The sequence below is a fragment of the Sitodiplosis mosellana genome, unplaced genomic scaffold, assembly GCF_009176505.1.
Source record: "Sitodiplosis mosellana isolate CC-2019 unplaced genomic scaffold, AAFC_SMos_1.0 Smas_scaffold_6165, whole genome shotgun sequence".
NCBI classification, from domain to species: Eukaryota; Metazoa; Arthropoda; class Insecta; order Diptera; family Cecidomyiidae; genus Sitodiplosis; species Sitodiplosis mosellana.
In genome coordinates, this window is record NW_022601406.1 from 1,694,408 (window position 1) to 1,711,259 (window position 16,852).

A 16,852-nucleotide genomic window follows, 5' to 3' on the forward strand; every position below is an offset into this window, starting at 1 on the left:
TTTTGTATTTTTGTTTTCTAGTTTAATGTCGCAATTTCAATTCACAATGGCTTACACAGCAATTACTGACCAAAGTAATCAATTTTCTCTTAATGCTTTTCAGTAAAAACAGGAGGAAAAAGTGTTTTTTTAAGCATTTTCTTTTTCTCAAACCAAAATGCTGGAAAAATACACAATATTCTAGTTCAAATTGCTAATTTAAATACTCCAATTTTGATTTGATTTCTTTTTTTTTCAATTTTGGCATTTCATTTTTTTTTTTTTGGTTTATTTTTTCTGAATAATTTTTCTTTTTTGTTTTTACTTTTATTTATAAAATTATTGTGAATGTTAAAAAAATATGAAATGTCTTACAGACTACAAGTATATTACTAATTGTATTTCTCATTGTGTGTGTTTTTTTCTCTCTTTTCTTTCTGTTTTTTTTTTTTTAATTTTTGCAACGAAGAGACATTTAATTGATTCTTTTTTGTGTTTTGTTTTCATTTATTTAAAAAAAAAAACAAAAACAAATAAAAGAAGAAATGAAATAAACATTGGATTTTAGCTTCTCAACAACAATTCGTTACCATCCATAACTCCACTGACCATAGTTACTATAATTATTGTAATAAGTGCTGTAATCGGCGCCATACGCTTGAGCTCCATACTGTTGTTGCTGCTGCTGCTGATTATTACCATAGTATGCGGAATTACCCGAATTATAATACGAACTATTGTAGGTGGCTGACGGTGGACACGCTGATGATGGCTGTTGTGTTGTGCTACTATCTTTTGGTGTCTTCTTTTGCGGTGACTCACTGGAAATGATATCGAAACAGAAAAAAAAGAATGTGTAAAATCACTAATAAAAGAATTTCTTGATTTTTCGTGGGAAATTCATTTGTGAATTTGGTTTAATCTACATTAATTACTATTTTGTACGAGGGGCGAATCACTCTAAATTACTTTCTCTATTACAAATTACTTTAGAGTGATTTGCCCCTCGATTTTGTACCATAATTGGATATGGTGAAAGGCTTGAATGGCAAAAATGCAATAATTAACAAGAAGTTGCTAGAACTTAGAGTTAATGGCCACCAATAAGATTTTGAAAGAGATATTGAATTTATGGAATGAACAGGAGACATCGAATTTAATTCAATGATTTGCCCACAATAGCCCTTTGATAATAATCATGGAAATATTGTATAAATAGAATAAGAATGCAATAATTAACGTTGAGTTATGAAACATAATTTCAGCAAAAAAAAAAACAAAAAAAGAATTTGTTGAATTTTTCAGCGCATTTTTTGCGAATGATAGCATTGTGTAATAATTCATAGAGGTATCGAACAACATTGACGTTAATAAACTGAATTGGATATCTAATCTAGTTTACTCGTGCGATAAGAGACGAAGAGACTTTTCCATTCTTTATTATTTTTCGCCTTGTCTCCACCTTTAATCACGTTGTTATAATTGCAAAAACGTTTTTCATGTTGTTTCACAATCTATCGACATCATCAAAACTGGTGAGTCACACAATTCAATTCCAATTGATTGTCGCAGTTAATAAATTGCCGTGTAATTCGGTATAAGGCCATCAGATTGTTTTTCGTGCACCATCATTTCAGACATGGCATACACGGCAATTGTTCTGTGCATTCTGTTGCTCAGCAATGTGATCATTGCGCAGCCAGTGGACACCAAGGATAACAGTTCGATAGATATACCAGTGCGTACTTTTAAAAAGTTTGAGCTCAACCAAAAGCTTTGGGTAATTTTCCCACGTTTTTCTTTTTGGTGCTCTAGATATCAATCATATCAATGAAATTAAATTCATTGAAAGATGAAGATATTTTTTTCATAATCACTTTTTAAATGATTCAAGTTTTTAACACATTTTTTTTTCCATTTTACAGAGAAATATTGTCAGCGTACCAATTCAATGTCCTGATGGATATAGACCAGGTATGATATGCTTCATTTTGAAATTCCAAATTTAAATGTAGAGGATATAGCAAAAATGTGGTCATTTAAGGCACTATTTCCAAGGCCCACGAAATAAATTGCTTGCAATCGTGCACAATCTTCCCTATATATTTTATATGTAGAAGATCGAGCAATCGTGAGCGATGGTGATCCTTGAAAATAGTACTTTCATACGAATTTGTCCAATTTTTGTGGAAATCGGATTGGAATCAGGCTAAAACTGAGTAATAATAAAACATTATTTCCTTTCATTCTAACAGATAAGAATGGTGTTTGTCGCGAAGTTTGGGAATAAACATTAACTGACAAGAATCTTGGCGATAATTTTGACATGAGATATGCCTGTACCTGTTACCAACGAAAATGATTATATTTAATCGAAAATTGCGCAAATAAAACCGATTTAAACGAACGTTCTAAGAAAAACAATCGTCTTTCAATTGAAAACACCGCAATGATTACGGATCTCTTCCCAAAAAAAAAACTTTAATTAATCGATAAAAAAATTAAAGCAATCCGCTTACCTTGATTTATTTTTGGTTTCGTTCGCTTTGCTAAGTGCGGTCTGTAGTAATCGTTGAGCATCTTGTAGTTCGGCGGCCGATTGTCCAAAATCTTCCAGAAATTCGACTTTGCGCTGTGTAAACAGCACTTTTTGGTCGGTGTCAATGTTATCGCGTGCCAAAAAATCGTCCATAATTTTGACCACCTCTTTCTCGTCGATTGTGTGCCGTTGCAATGCCAAATCGATCATTTGTAGCACGATCCGTGCATTGCTTGGATCTTTATCCAGTGCCGTTTGTAAAATTACCATTGCACCATTAATGTCACGCTTGATTTTATGGCAGAATCGAGCATATTTGATGGCAAAACTACCGGCAGTCGTTTTATTCTTCGTATTTACTATATAATGTTCATACAGCTGTGAACATTTGTCAAAATCACTACGCCTTCGTTCCAAATTGATGCGACGATATGCTACTTGCATTAGATTTGGACAGGTCTTATCTAAATTACTCAAAATTTCGGCGGCCTTATTCAAATTGCCCAATTGCTCTTCGAATGCTGACCACAGTAAATGTAAGCTTGGCTTCTCCGGATGATGTATGGTGCACGCACGTTCATACACTTCACGTGTCTTTTGCTGAATCTCCGATTCGTTGGGCTGCGACTCAAGGTAATGGATCATTTTTAACCAAAACTCATCGTACAATGCGCATGCGATGAGACAACGTTCAAATAACACTAAAATACGCTTACGATCACCATGTTCAACTTCAAAATCCAAATAATCCTTCCAATTTTTCAATTGACATCGTTCAAGCGGTTTCACATGGAAATACGGCCGTTTAATACCCTCTTCAAAGGACCAACGTGATGTCACCGCTGCTACCGTATTTTTATGCACTTTACGATAACCACTCAGCAATTTTTCTTTGATCGCCGATGCTTCCGTCTCATTTCGTACATGATCGTCAGGCTCTTCTTCACCCGGCGCCAGTGTTGAATCATCGTCGGTCGCTTCTTTTGTCACCGCATCACGCACTTCGGCGCGAAGACGCTTAAACTCTTCCACCGATATCAATGATGTAATTGCATTGTTGCTAACGATTTCTTGGAAACTTCAATATCAAATTGCGGCAAGAAATGCGTCGAAAGAGAATAGGAGAAGAAAATGAGACATGTTAGACAATTCAAGTACAAGATAACTCTTGAATTATGAAAGGAAGTTTTTTAAAAAAAAAACGTTTTTCTAGTTATTAATAACTCATTTCGTATCAAGAATCTCTTTTTTTAAGAAAGGCAAAAAATGGAGAAAAAATGGGAAAAAGGCGAATTGAACTTACTTTTCAAAATGGCTACTGTAGCCTTGAGTCGGTGTTGCCAACAGTCTATCATACACGCTGATCACATTATTTAGGCGTTTATTTTCAGTCTCCCATTTGATGTAGGCTTCCCACAGTTTATCAGATCGAAATTCCAAACCGCACGCCGTTACCGCACGCTCAAACTGTGAACGAACAAACGTTTCATTCTCCGCATAATTTTGTTTCACGTGCGTCAAGTAATGTATCCACAAGTCCACGGACAATGGTATCGCCTTCAATCCTCGCTCGAACACCTTTTGTTTTGTGTATGTGTATGTGTGTGATGAATGGAAAATGGACAATGGACTTTAACGTTTTTGCAAGTAATTTAGCATTTATATTCGATTGAACTACAAACCCAAGGAACAATTATCATAGAAAATTGGCATGAAACAGGGAAAAACTCAGTGAGAAATATCAGGAGAGAAACCAAATTTATTGAATTTACATTCGAATTGCAACAAATTTTGTGGACTTTGGCATTTGGATTGAGTAAAGAAAAAATAAGACTGTTTATCCATTTTTGGATCAAGAAAAAGGATGGATAAAGAGGAAAATGACGAAAAATAACAATCAAAAGCAATTTCATAGGAGTCAAAATGCAAGGAGATTCACGTGGAAGTAACTTATCTAACCCCATCCAAACAAAACTCAAAACATATGATGTTGCATGATTGATGTTGATTCTTGTTTTTTTTTTTCAATAAATATTTAATTCATTTCCATAAAACAAAATTAAATATACACAATACGTGTCTTTAAGTATCACAATTCATGAATAAATCACAAAATAAAAATCAGTAAACAAATTGAATTAAGTGTCGGTGGAGCAGTTCAAAAAGTGGGACAAACATATTGTGTCTGTATCTCATTATCATTTTTTGTATGGAACTCCATCCACGTAAATCAATTTGTATACTAATGACAAACATTACTCTTTTTTTTTACTGTACTATACATAGTATAAAAATATTAAAAGCAATAAAAAAAAATGCGATCGAAGTCGATTTTGTATCGGATAACGTAATTACATAGTAATTATTGTGAAAAATTAATGGCAGCAAGTGGGTCCCGAGAATATGGGGTTTTCGTGTGCAGACAAACAGCTGTTGACTGTGTATATGTGTGAATTGTATCGAAAAAAGGTCGATACATGGATTCAAAAATTGAATATTCTCTGCAAAAGCCAAATATATAACAGAAGAAGAAAAAAAAAACAAAGAAAAAAAATTGAAATTGTATTTCTCTCCATTTCTCAATATCTCTCCTGCTTTCTCTCTCTGTATCTCTTGCTTCCGGTGCATGCAATGAAGCACGCACATAAAATTCACTGATAAAAACGAATATATGCATTTTGTATTCGAAAAATATGTGTTCCAACTTACATCTTCGCATTTCTTTTTGTTTCCTTTCCGCTTTTCATAGTCGGCATACTTTCGCCAGTAGCCATAACAGTATGGATAATGTGCCAAAAATGCATCGTACGCCTCACGGGCTGCCTCAATGTCATTCTGTGTTAGATAATGTGGAAGAAAAATTTTTGGTCAGACAAAAGATGTTGCACATTCAATCAGCCAGAAAAGTGTACTTGATTTCAATTTATATTGTAAACTATCTACATTGTACCTAATTGCAGTACCGTAGCTGGATTATTATCGTAGAGTCCAGACACTTTTTTTTTTATTTTGCTGTAAAAAAATATGTGTTTCAAGAATGTCGTAAAATGACTAAAATAATATGAAATCTGACTACGGTACTGCCGTGTGTGTGTGTTTTTTTTTCAACTTTTTTTCTGTTGTTTAATTATCACATTAAATACCTCTTGTTCCACATATTGCAACAGATATGTCCAGGCAGTGAAATCGCTTGGGTCATCATTAACCGCTTTCCAATATCTATCAAGGTCGGGTAGTGTTTTTCTCTGGCTCACTTTTTCGCTAGGCTCAGCCGGTTTTTCCGCTTCTTTGACTGAATGAACGAAACAAAATGTTTGAAATGAAATAATTTTTCATTATTCAATTTAAAAGAATATTGTGTCTCTTTTACAAAATTGCATACGTACTGTCAACTTCTGATTTTGCACGTTTCTTTGGAGTTTCGGCATTTTCTATGGTATTGTCTGCTTCTTGGCCATCTTCAATTTTCCGTTTGGCTTTGTTCGACGACGGAAATTCATCTTCCGACACAACTTCCGTGTCGGCTGGTAACTCAGCCCGCTTCGGTCCCGGCAATTCTTCATCCGATAAATCTTCGGCATCATCGATTTTCGGCTGTGCGGGTGCGGGCAATTCATCTTCGGACACCATTTCGGCATCGAGTTCATTTGAAATTTTTGTATCTTGACTACAACCATTTGGTAGATCTTCGGCTATCGCCGGCAAACTACTTGAATCACTATTTATTTCGGTGGCATCAGCTGTTGTGGTTGTAATGGTGGTGGTATCTATTTGAACGGATGTTCCATCGTTTGGTTCGGCGGATGGTTGATTAACATCCGTAACGGCATCATCATCATCAGCAGCAGCAGCGGACGATTGATCTTGCAATGCATCTAAATTGATTTGCATCATGTCTTCACTTTCAAACTCAATCGCTTCGGGTTGCTGTTGGTGTTCTGTCTCTGTTTCTTCTTCCTCTATCGTCTCACCTTCCTCAATTCGCTTTTCATTTCCTTCACTGCTGCCGTTCTATTACGAAAATTGAGAATATAATCAAAATGAAAGTCAAATGTTGGTGGCATTTTGATTGATTCAAATGAAAAAACACAATGTTTTTCGATCATATCGAGAGAAAGAAAGAAAAAATGTCAGTTGGCCCTTGCTAAAATATCACAAATACACTAAACAAAAGTGCATGTCATATGAGCAAATGGAGAAAACTTTTCTCAACAAATGCTTTACTAGCAAAATCGTTCATCACGCATTGTTGGTTCAATAAAAACTATAATTTTTGTCGTTTTATTTTGTTGTTCATTTTCTCTGCTTTCCGATATATACACAGATACATACCAATGTGAAACAACAATAAACGGGAACTCAATCATATACTTACGTCAATTGATTTATTTCGTGTTGATCTGCGTGTACTCCTAACTGGAACAACGGTTACTGGTGTTGTAGCAGCTTTTCTGCCTGACCTCGTACGTCGTGCTCCCTCTGAATTGGCCCAATGACGACGAGGTAAATTGGGTTGTTGTCATTATTTTTGGCCAACAAGCAACAAATGATGTGCAATTGGTGCCATGAAAAAGGGAGAGAGAAAAAGAAAGAAAAAAACAGCGCAAATTAGACCGGTGAAAAATGATATGGTATTAACAGGGTTATAGTGCGATATTTTTACTGTGCATTCGCTCAATTCTGTTTTCTAACTAAAAGAACAAAAGCCATAAGCAGGTGAGAAAAAAAAACTCAAATTTTGTGACAAGCAATTAAACTAATGGCGGCTGATTGAAACGATTTGGACATCGCCAAAATAGCCACTAAGCCGCCTATGTTTATATAATATTTGCTGTGATACTACAATTTCCATTCGAATCACACACACACACACACACAATATTTGCCTCGTTAAAAATATGCCACTTCAAACGAAACACACACGTCCCGTGCAAAACAATCATTCACAAATGTAGCCGCCAGGCTATCAAACAAATTTATTACCGATTTCTTTAACAGCATTTTCTTCACTACCAATCGACGCCATATTAGTTACAAAACTAAATGTTAACACACGTCAAATAGGCGATTTGTATGTTCGATTCCCTTTTTTTCGCTCTCTCTCTCTCTCTCTCTCTCTCTCTTTCGTTCTCGCTCTGTGTGTTCAATGTTGATTATTTTTTTCTGCAATTTTTTTTTCGTATTTTCCTTCAATTGCACAGATAATATTGAAATTAAATGAATTGAATTGGTTTTTCGGCGATGCACTTAATTTACACGAACAACTCATACATTTTTACATGTGCTCGTTACTTATTTTCTGCTCGTTACTTGTTTTCTGCTCGTTGATGATTTTGATGCGTTGCGTTTACTTTATTTATCTGCCTGTTCGATGTATCTACAGCAGTAAAATGTCAGTGTTAGCATGCCGGCGGTGATAAAATGGATGCGTCCAATGACACACATGTATCATGAACTTACATCTGTACTTAATATAAATGTATTTTCTGCCTTTTAATCCCTCTGTCATACGATCTTGTTTTGCAGTACTCAACGTACGGGCTAAATATGTTTGGATATAGAGCGAAAAATGAATACAATAACAAATAAAAACTGAGAGATGAGACGGTTTTGATTCTTGTTCTCTTCTTTTTTGGGCAGTTTATGCAAAACGAATTTTGGGGTTTATTTTAACATACGCTATATATACATATACATTTTATTTTTAATTAAGAAAAAAATAGAAACGTTTCAATATCATGCGTATACGCGAATGCATGAACCAGATTAAAAAAAAAAAACGGAGGAAAAAAGAACTAAAATCGTGGCTGATGCCATATGATTTTGCCTTGTAAGCAGCCACTCACTAATAACGGCGAAATGGGACTAAATCGTGTGCTGACCACAATGTCCGGATGACAATTGGTATATTTGAGCTCGGTCAATTTGTTAGAATCGTTCTGTTGCATTAGGGCATGCGGTAGTTCATGGCAATCAGGCGAAAATGCAAGAAGACGAAAACCAAGGCCGTACGGTGAACAAATTAAACGGCCACATGACGAAAAACATTCCTCTTTGATTAAACCAGGCCCTTTATTTGGCTGCTCAATTGAGTACAGCATTCTCCGTACATTTTGTGGTATTGGCTTTTTTGGTACGTACATATAACGATAACCACTGCCGATACCAGCACCTCCACCACCATTTGACGGCGGTGACGCCGACAATCGAACCGGTTGTGCGGCTGCCGTTGTAGCATTCGCATTTTGCATCGATAACACACCACTGCTAATACCATACACATGGGTATTGTTGAATGTATTCGAATCACTATGTCTTACGCGCAATAAACGATCACGTACGGTCATCTCTGCTGCCCATATATCGGGATGCGTTACTGTGCTACTTGCCTGAAAGAAAAAACAAAACAAATATTTTGTCATCAATCAAGAAAATTAAATTTCTAGCTAAAATTTGGAATTCTTGAAAGTCAATCTTCATGGATTATCTTACATTTGGTGAGGTTGGCGGTGTCGACAGATGCAAATCTGATGCATCGTTGCTTGTATCATTGTCCATTTCGGTGTTGTCAATGCTTTCATCGTAGTCGCGATGCTGAATGTCGTGTAAGCAGGTGAATTCGGCGCTTTCGTCATAGCTTATATTCCGACTGAGTGCACACCAACCGTGCGGGTGAATCTGTGGTCAATCGACACAGTCAATTTATTTAATTTTTTTGTTATTGAATTATTTTTTCGAAATTGAATTGAAAGTCATGTTCATATCATCCATTTGGATGAATCTCTTGCAAATTGAATTAACTTCAAACCAATTTGAATGATTTTTAATTCATTTTCAAGAAATTGCAATTGAATTTAATTTAATTTATATTTGAAAAAAAAAAACATCGTAATTAAATTTAATGTTGAACATTTTGCGGTTATTGTTTATTGAAAATCAAACACAATACACTCACCTGTAAACTACTAATAACTTCGGCATCGTTTGGAAAATCACTAACTAATTCGACGCGATTTCGTTTCATATTTTTTGAGAACACATGATCGAATTTGGCAGCCGTCGGAATAAACTGTCGGCCCAGCTGCATCAGTCGATAAACGTTTGGCTGGTATTTGAAAGGGACAAATTGAATGAATTATATACCAATTAAAATTCGATTTAAAATATTCAATCTGTAGATGCATATGAAAAAAAGTGAATGGTTTCAAGCTCTTGAGTCACTACATTTGAGTAGCTTGAGTTTAGAGCAACGAAATCATATTTTTGTTCGTTAATAACAAGTTTCTATATATAAGGCATAGTATGCTAAAGAAAAATCTACACTCAAAAATGGACCAAGCCTTGGATAAACAACTTTTGAATGAACAAGTCAACGATGATGCTATCGAATGAGAAACTATTGAAATCTTCTACTCCATGCATCTCCATTACAATTGCAAGAGTCTGTGTTAAAGGTTTGGTCAATTTAGGTGTATTTTTTTCATGCTCAATGGCGATATCTCTCGATTGGAATTCCATCAATCTCTTTCAATTTAAAAAAAAAATATCTCTATTTGATGAAATACACCAAATTCTATTTTTCCCATTCAACAGCAATTTTTCATTGCAGTATCAAAGAACACCCACCTTAAAACCATTCAGATCTTCGGCCAGTGTTGATAGTTCTAAGTCGTGAATGATGATCAAATAACCGCCCGTGGTGCAAATGACCAATTGGTTTGAGTTTGGTGATACACGGCACCGCATCAAACCGGGCGTATGGAACACTTTTTGGTAGACAAAACCCTGTTCGGTGCTCGAATTGATATCCCAAGTGAATATGCTACCATCGAAGCCAGAGGTGACGAGTAAATTTTCTTTTGTTGAGTATTCGATATTCTTCACCCAGTTCATGTGACCGTGTAGGCTTCGCACTTTCGATCGTAGATTTCGTTTATCCCACAATGCCACCGTTGAGTCATCGGAACAGGTCGCAAACAAACAATCCGACAAAAATCTATGGGAATGAACAAATAAAAATGCCATATTTACTACGTTTTTCTCTCGTATCATCATCGATTGCATACTTAACACAATTGACAGAATCTTGATGCGCATTTTTCACAGCCTTCGTTTGACGATTGGTTATTGGATCGAATAAAACAATCGATCTTTTTTCACAAGCAGCTATTAATAATGTACTGAAAGTGAGAGAAAGAGAGAGAGAGAGAGGAAAAAGGAACAAATGAAATAACGACCAATATTCATGGTGTCAACGAATGAAAAAATTGCATATTGAACAAGCCAAATTACCCATCTGGTGAATATTCTAAGTTGTAAACGCCACCAAATTCGGAACCAGTCGCCGAATTGCTGTTCCAGCAACTGTATGGCTCCAGATGTGAGTATATTGATTTATGTATTTGATCTTCATAGCCAATATTATGTTTTAGTCCTCGTTCCCGTCGATTGTATAATGAAAATATGCCCATCCCAACATCGACCATCAAATGAAATTGTCTTGATTGTTTTTACTACGCTAAAAACAAACAAACAACAGAACTGAACAATCGTCGTTGTCGATTTCAAATTTAAATCGTGTGTCCGAACGTATATTGACGCGTAATCACAAAAATTGTAGTTATCCTTGTCGTCTCTATGATGTTATTCGCAACATCGATTATTGCCAAAAAAAAATTGCCACGAATTTTTTCTTTTGCGATTTACAGCCGATTTTCGTGAAGAATTTTTTTCTTTCCACCTTTCTATTCGATACAATGGAATATTGTATGTTGATGCAATTTTTTGCAACTTGATTTCTTCTTCTAACTCAGTCAGTATTTACCACAATACTTTTTTTACTGTCCGTGTTCAATATTTCTTTTCTCTTCCTTCAATTTGACAGGTCCGTAAAAACGATTCGAGTTTGCACATTTCACTGCAGATATTCAATGGATATTATACCACAAACAAATCGAGTTGCACGCACATTTTGTCCACTGAAAAATGAGTTGTTCTTTTCTTCGTTTCGAATGTTTATTAGTAATTTGTATTGTTGTTCTTCTTTCTCTCTGTGTGTTTTGCTTCTAATAACCCCATTGATTTTCAATGATGGCCAATGGGTTATGTCGTTGACAAGTGTACGGCATTCACATACAGATGGCACTGGTCGATCGATTCACATTTTTTTTTATTTTTCTCTCGTTCTTTTTCGTTGTAATTTACTAATCGCTAATCCATCAGTTATATACTTACATTACTCGTTCTAAACGAACGAACGAAAAAACAAATTGTGTGCGACTTTGAGGTTTTTTTCTCTCTCTCTCGTCCTTGATATCAAATTTAATTGCGTTTTGTTGGCTACAAACATTACTGCCGCATGCAATTAATTTTTGAAAAAAATAAAATGTCAAAACACAAATTGCATTTTGCACACGATTCACGGCACAATGAGACAGCGAGTGGGACAGAATGAGAGAGAGGGAGAGAGAGAGAAAAACTATGCGTTGATATATCATAACAATGATGAATACTTGCACTCGACTCTTTTATGTTGATTTATTATGATCGATTGGAATTTCTTGGAACCGAGCGAAGTACAGAGATAGGGAATTGTGTAAATGCATAAGAAAATGAAATTTTGTAATGCATCATTTACCCACCTACCTAGGTGACCTTATCCGGTTGATTCGACATTTTGGCCATTAAATTAAATCAAATAGTTCATGTTTTAAGATAAAATGCAGTTCCGTCTATGGCTTCAAGATTGACATTTGCAAAAGGTCCATACTGATGCGATGGTGTTTTGGAATACCCCTCCACCTCTTCATCTTAACACGTTACAATCCTATCCATCTTTAAGATGTATGAATATATATATGTTAATTTATATATAGGATTTTTACAATTTTCTTATTCCACATAAGATAACAATCTATCTTTATTAATCCACTGAAGAGAAGAAATGCACACGGCTCGAGACAATACATAATCCACTTAGTAACTGGATAAGTGTAAGAATGGCATAAGTTATATTTGAAATCAAAGAATTTGGCCCATTCAACTCACCTCTTTTAAACATTTTGTACTTACCTTCTGCTCTTAGTGATGCTATCATTCTCGATGGATTGAATCCAAAGAATGGAATCATTCTACGATATGTGCTCTATGCTATAGCAAAAAATGAGAGAATTGAAACGCACGTTTTTTCACCTCAAGCATTTATTATTTTATTTGATTCATGTAATTTTATAATTTTTTGTTGGTTTGTTTGTTTCTTCCTTCAATATGACTAAGTTCAAGGATATTTTGTTTGGGGGGGGGGGTAGTTTTGTTTAGTTATTAGCTTTAAAATTGATTAATTTTTTTCAAAACTTGTTGTGATTCACATTGAAGATTTGCTACTCCACACATTCAACAAAAACAGTGATAAGTTTATTAGAATAGTAATGCGTTTACTTTTGTGTACGCTGTATAAAAATGATGCATTTCAATATTTTCTTCTATTTCATCGATGGAAGTTCAATTAGCGGGCGTTTTATTCTTTCGTTTGTTCTTTGGGGTTTTCTTCTGTGCGAGTTTTATCATATCTATATTCGTTCGTTTATTTTCTCATTCTGTTGATTTGGTGTGTGTGTGTGTGTGTGTTTTTGTGGAGAGATAGAGGGATGAATAGATTGGTTTTTCAAACGTGCATACTCCAGTGAGATCAATGCACGTTTACTGCTTATTTTGGAAGGAGATACATATATGGTTATTCGATTCTTAATTCATTTATGAGAGTGTTTGTGGGTGTCTGGATAGATCCAATGCATCGAACCGATTCCGCCCTTGAACGGAACTCTTCTTAGTCCAGTTGACCTGACAATCATTCATTTGCAATTCATGTGATTTGTTTCCAATTTATTTTTTCTAGCACATATATAGAGCATTTTATTTTTACATTTGATTAAATGCTTACATAGTTTTTAACTAACATAGAAACATTGCGTTGGCTGTTGCTTTTAATCAATCTCTGGAATTATCTCAATTTGATTTTTTTTCATTGGATTTATTTAAAAAAAAAAAATTCGAATTTAGAAAAAAGAAAGAATGGTTTGTCAAAAGCACATGAAGCATTTACGCTTCTTGCATTAATTTGACATAAAAATTAGTTTGAAATAATGAAAAACAATATATACACAAATCGGAAAAGGAATCGATCGAATGAAATTCTTTGATAAAAAAAAAATACACTACCAAGAATTGGAGGTTTGCATTCTAACAGAAGAATTTCGAGAATGAAGGAACAAAAAGGATTGTAGATTACCATTATTGGTGCTGAAATTCCTGTAAAAATTGAAAGAAATAAAAAAAAATGTCTCCAATTCTATGGAGATCAAGTATTGCATTTAACACCGATTCGATTGATCGAGGGAGAGCCCTCCTCGCAATTTATTCACAGATATTATGCCATGTACTTGAACCAAGTACCTTTTTTCATATTTGACCAATTTTTTTATTTTTTCATCCATTTTCTGGTTGCAATTTATTGGTTTACTTTGGTTCGCATTTAAGCAATATATCATTTAAAATGCATAAACATACAGAGAGTTGCTCACAACACCAATGGTTAATTCTCTGAATGGAATTGACTAGGAATGAGCTGAATTGTTTTTCTTTGGACTTTTAGCATCGTACTCGTGTTTAAACTCACAAAATTGACAAAAACTCTCCATGAATTGGATCGAAACATACTCTTCGCACAAAAAATCGTACAATTTTAAAAGAAAAACACTTATTTTCATCTATAAAATAGTTGTTTCTTCTATAGAAGAAAAAAACACTTCTAAATTTTTACATCTAAAAGCTTAGTCCAGAAGTGTATATCGTTTTCTTTTATTGTAAAAAAAAAATAAACAAAGGGCTTAACACAAAGATTTTGCCCGATCATCATTTCGTTATTTATGATACCACTGAAAAAGATTCGTTTCAGATGAAATGATTCGACACGAAGTGTTTTCTTTTCTTCTTCAACTTAGCGATGGTTTTTGGTCGATTTCGGTTCAATGAATACCATTAATATGGATGGAGTCTCATGACTCATTCATGTAACAAAAATACCGAACCAAAAATGAGTACATGAAATGTGCCAGTTTCAACGGGATTATTTCTTACGATGGGTGCTTTCATCCACCAACTTTAAGTCAGAAAAAATCTTGTTGACACTCAACACATACATCCAAAAAGATTTCGATTGTAATCAATTTTTCAACTAGATTCCGATTGAAATCAGGAAACGAAATAAGTCCACTTCGGCTAAAATGAACGATGAACACTAATAACACCAAAAAAAAAGTGGTAAGATTAAAAGCATTGACATAGATGATTGCCCGTTACAAGTCTGTATAATGCAATTGTTTCAAAGGATATATGGCTTAAATGGTAAAATTAAAAGGTCAATTTTTGGAATGCTTATGAGTATTGACGTTTGGTTAGTTTTTTTTATTGTTGTTTTGTTTCCTTCTTCTTTTGCAGAGGATTAATACATTACTAGATTTGCTTACATTATTTCTTGTTCAAAAGATTGATTAAATTTATAAGTTCAAAAAGGAAATTATGTAAAAGCACCTTCATTTCAATGTCTATGATTTGTGTAATTGTAACGTTTGTGTACATCAAGAGCTTGAGTATAAAATGTGCATCAGCCTAGAGTCTAAATTCATGGTTGTTCTTCTTTTTTTTTGGTTGTAAATTTTTTTTTCCCGTTTGCTGTGTGAATGTTTTCTTGTTATTCTTTGAATTTATATTTAGGTACATACTATTCATATCACATAAAAATATTACATCAAAAAATTGGTTGTCTTGTTATTGTTGTTGTTGAAACAGCATTTGAAAAATACCTTTTATGACAAATTATTATTATTATTTTATTGTTGTTATTTTAAAGAGAAACTTGAGGTAACAATTACAAAGTTACACCTGCACTTTTGAAGTAGTTTTTTTTTTTCATGGAGTAAAAACTACTCAACTCCCTTGAGAGCCAATGAGAATGACAATTGTCGTTTTTTTTTTCTCTAGAAAATATTCGGATATTGCAGTTATACAGAACAAAAAGCTGATTCAACGATATTCACTTTGTTGAGCACGTTCATATCTTGAGCGGAGATTTCTTTTAATAAACAATCATCCGCCCATAACATATAGAGATTTTGCCTGTTTTTTTTTTCTTCTTCACTCTTGTGTTTACAGTATTATAATATATTTTCGTTGGTTCCGATTCGGAACTTTGGACATATGAATAGAAATGGAAATTTAAAAACACATCTGTGATTTTTAATCACTGATTAAAAACATTTTACATTTGAACCAAAGGATTTGACGAAGGAAGAGAAAAAAGTCAATAATTTTAATAGATCGATAAATGATGGGCATTTTGAATCGTTCATCAAATGAAACGAGTCAAATCGAAATAGAATCAAAATTTCAATAAAAACCACCCAAGATTGTACTACGAATGATAAACAGATCGGAAGGAAAGTAAAGAATGACTGAGGAAGGCTTATGTGTAACGAATAAATTCTCTTGCAAAATGAAGTTCCTCATTATTGGCAAACAGTCGAATCAATGAATTTCTTTTTAGTTTAGCAATCCTTGTGATAGATCTAGAAAACAGAGATTCTGATCTAGAATAAAGTTCATGATTTCAGATGGAGGAATACCTATGAATTTGGATCTGATCTAAGTTACCTTACGGGAATGACCCGTAAATTACTAAATTTCATGGATAAATTTCCGTCAAAATCTGGTTGCAATACACGAAGAAGCATTGAAGCGAAGTTAATATATAAGTCCAAATACTGCATCGTTGATTTGTGTCTCATGATTATTGTTGTATTTAGTGTAGAGTACGTCGCACACATAGGTACATTCCTCTATTAATCCAGGATAAAAAAAGCATTGAATGCTCACATTAAAACCATTTTATTTTCGATTCAGATATTGATATTCATTTGATCTTTAGTAACATATATTCATCATCATAATAATAATATCGTAATGTTACAACACTATGAATGCATTCATGGAAAGAACATAAATAGTTCATTGACAATTGAAACCAATTCATTATATTATTTTTTATACAAAATGTCCACTATTAATATGATCATGTTTCATTTTAACCATGATTCGTTCTGAATTTCAATAAAATCGTATCAAATGGATAGATCATATGTCAGTGTGATAGTATCGTTCAATGGTTTATAGACGTGTACTCAACTGTTCCTGCCCAACATTCACAGACCTTCAACAATCGGATGATTGGCAAAAATTCAATGGAAACAATGGGGCTCAAATAGAACGTAAACATACTGG

At 34.2% G+C, this 16,852-nt stretch overlaps 2 protein-coding genes across 3 annotated transcripts; both read right to left on the minus strand.

Moving 5' to 3' along the window:
* Positions 1-465: 465 nt before the first annotated feature.
* Positions 466-8,054, minus strand: LOC129574724 (pre-mRNA-processing factor 39). 2 transcript variants are annotated; one of them, XM_055457105.1, is made up of 9 exons: positions 7,790-8,054; positions 7,502-7,705; positions 6,894-6,997; positions 5,905-6,529; positions 5,662-5,810; positions 5,228-5,353; positions 3,822-4,096; positions 2,499-3,596; positions 466-800 (listed from the first exon to the last, which is right to left on the minus strand). In XM_055457105.1, the coding sequence occupies exons 2-9, from the start codon at positions 7,542-7,544 to the stop codon at positions 566-568; spliced, it is 2,655 nt and encodes an 884-aa protein (XP_055313080.1). In that variant the 5' UTR covers positions 7,545-7,705; positions 7,790-8,054; the 3' UTR covers positions 466-565. The 2 variants fall into 2 exon arrangements, with proteins under 2 accessions (XP_055313080.1, XP_055313078.1); XM_055457103.1 differs by having other exon boundaries at positions 7,502-7,922.
* A 78-nt stretch (positions 8,055-8,132) lies between these two features.
* On the minus strand, positions 8,133-11,759 carry LOC129574725 (DDB1- and CUL4-associated factor 10 homolog). Its single transcript, XM_055457106.1, has 6 exons — positions 10,811-11,759; positions 10,585-10,698; positions 10,145-10,514; positions 9,474-9,623; positions 9,011-9,196; positions 8,133-8,907 (listed from the first exon to the last, which is right to left on the minus strand). Exons 1-6 carry the CDS (start codon positions 11,002-11,004, stop codon positions 8,314-8,316), a joined length of 1,608 nt encoding a protein of 535 aa, XP_055313081.1. The 5' UTR covers positions 11,005-11,759; the 3' UTR covers positions 8,133-8,313.
* Between the last annotated feature and the right edge of the window lie 5,093 nt (positions 11,760-16,852).

What these genes read in the sequence shown, in the direction of transcription:
- LOC129574724 (XM_055457105.1), bottom strand. Translation starts at nt 7,544, where the DNA reads ATGGCGTCGATTGGTAGTGAAGAAAATGCTGTTAAAGAAATCG. An exon ending in ACAAAAAGAAATGCGAAGAT is followed by an intron (nt 4,097 to 5,227) that starts GTAAGTTGGAAC and finishes ACAAAACAAAAG; the next exon opens with GTGTTCGAGCGAGGATTGAA. An exon ending in GAAACCAAAAATAAATCAAG is followed by an intron (nt 801 to 2,498) that starts GTAAGCGGATTG and finishes TATCATTTCCAG; the next exon opens with TGAGTCACCGCAAAAGAAGA.
- LOC129574725 (XM_055457106.1), bottom strand. Translation starts at nt 11,004, where the DNA reads ATGGTCGATGTTGGGATGGGCATATTTTCATTATACAATCGACGGGAA. An exon ending in TTAGAATATTCACCAGATGG is followed by an intron (nt 10,699 to 10,810) that starts GTAATTTGGCTT and finishes TCTCACTTTCAG; the next exon opens with TACATTATTAATAGCTGCTT. An exon ending in CACCGCCAACCTCACCAAAT is followed by an intron (nt 8,908 to 9,010) that starts GTAAGATAATCC and finishes TTTTTCTTTCAG; the next exon opens with GCAAGTAGCACAGTAACGCA.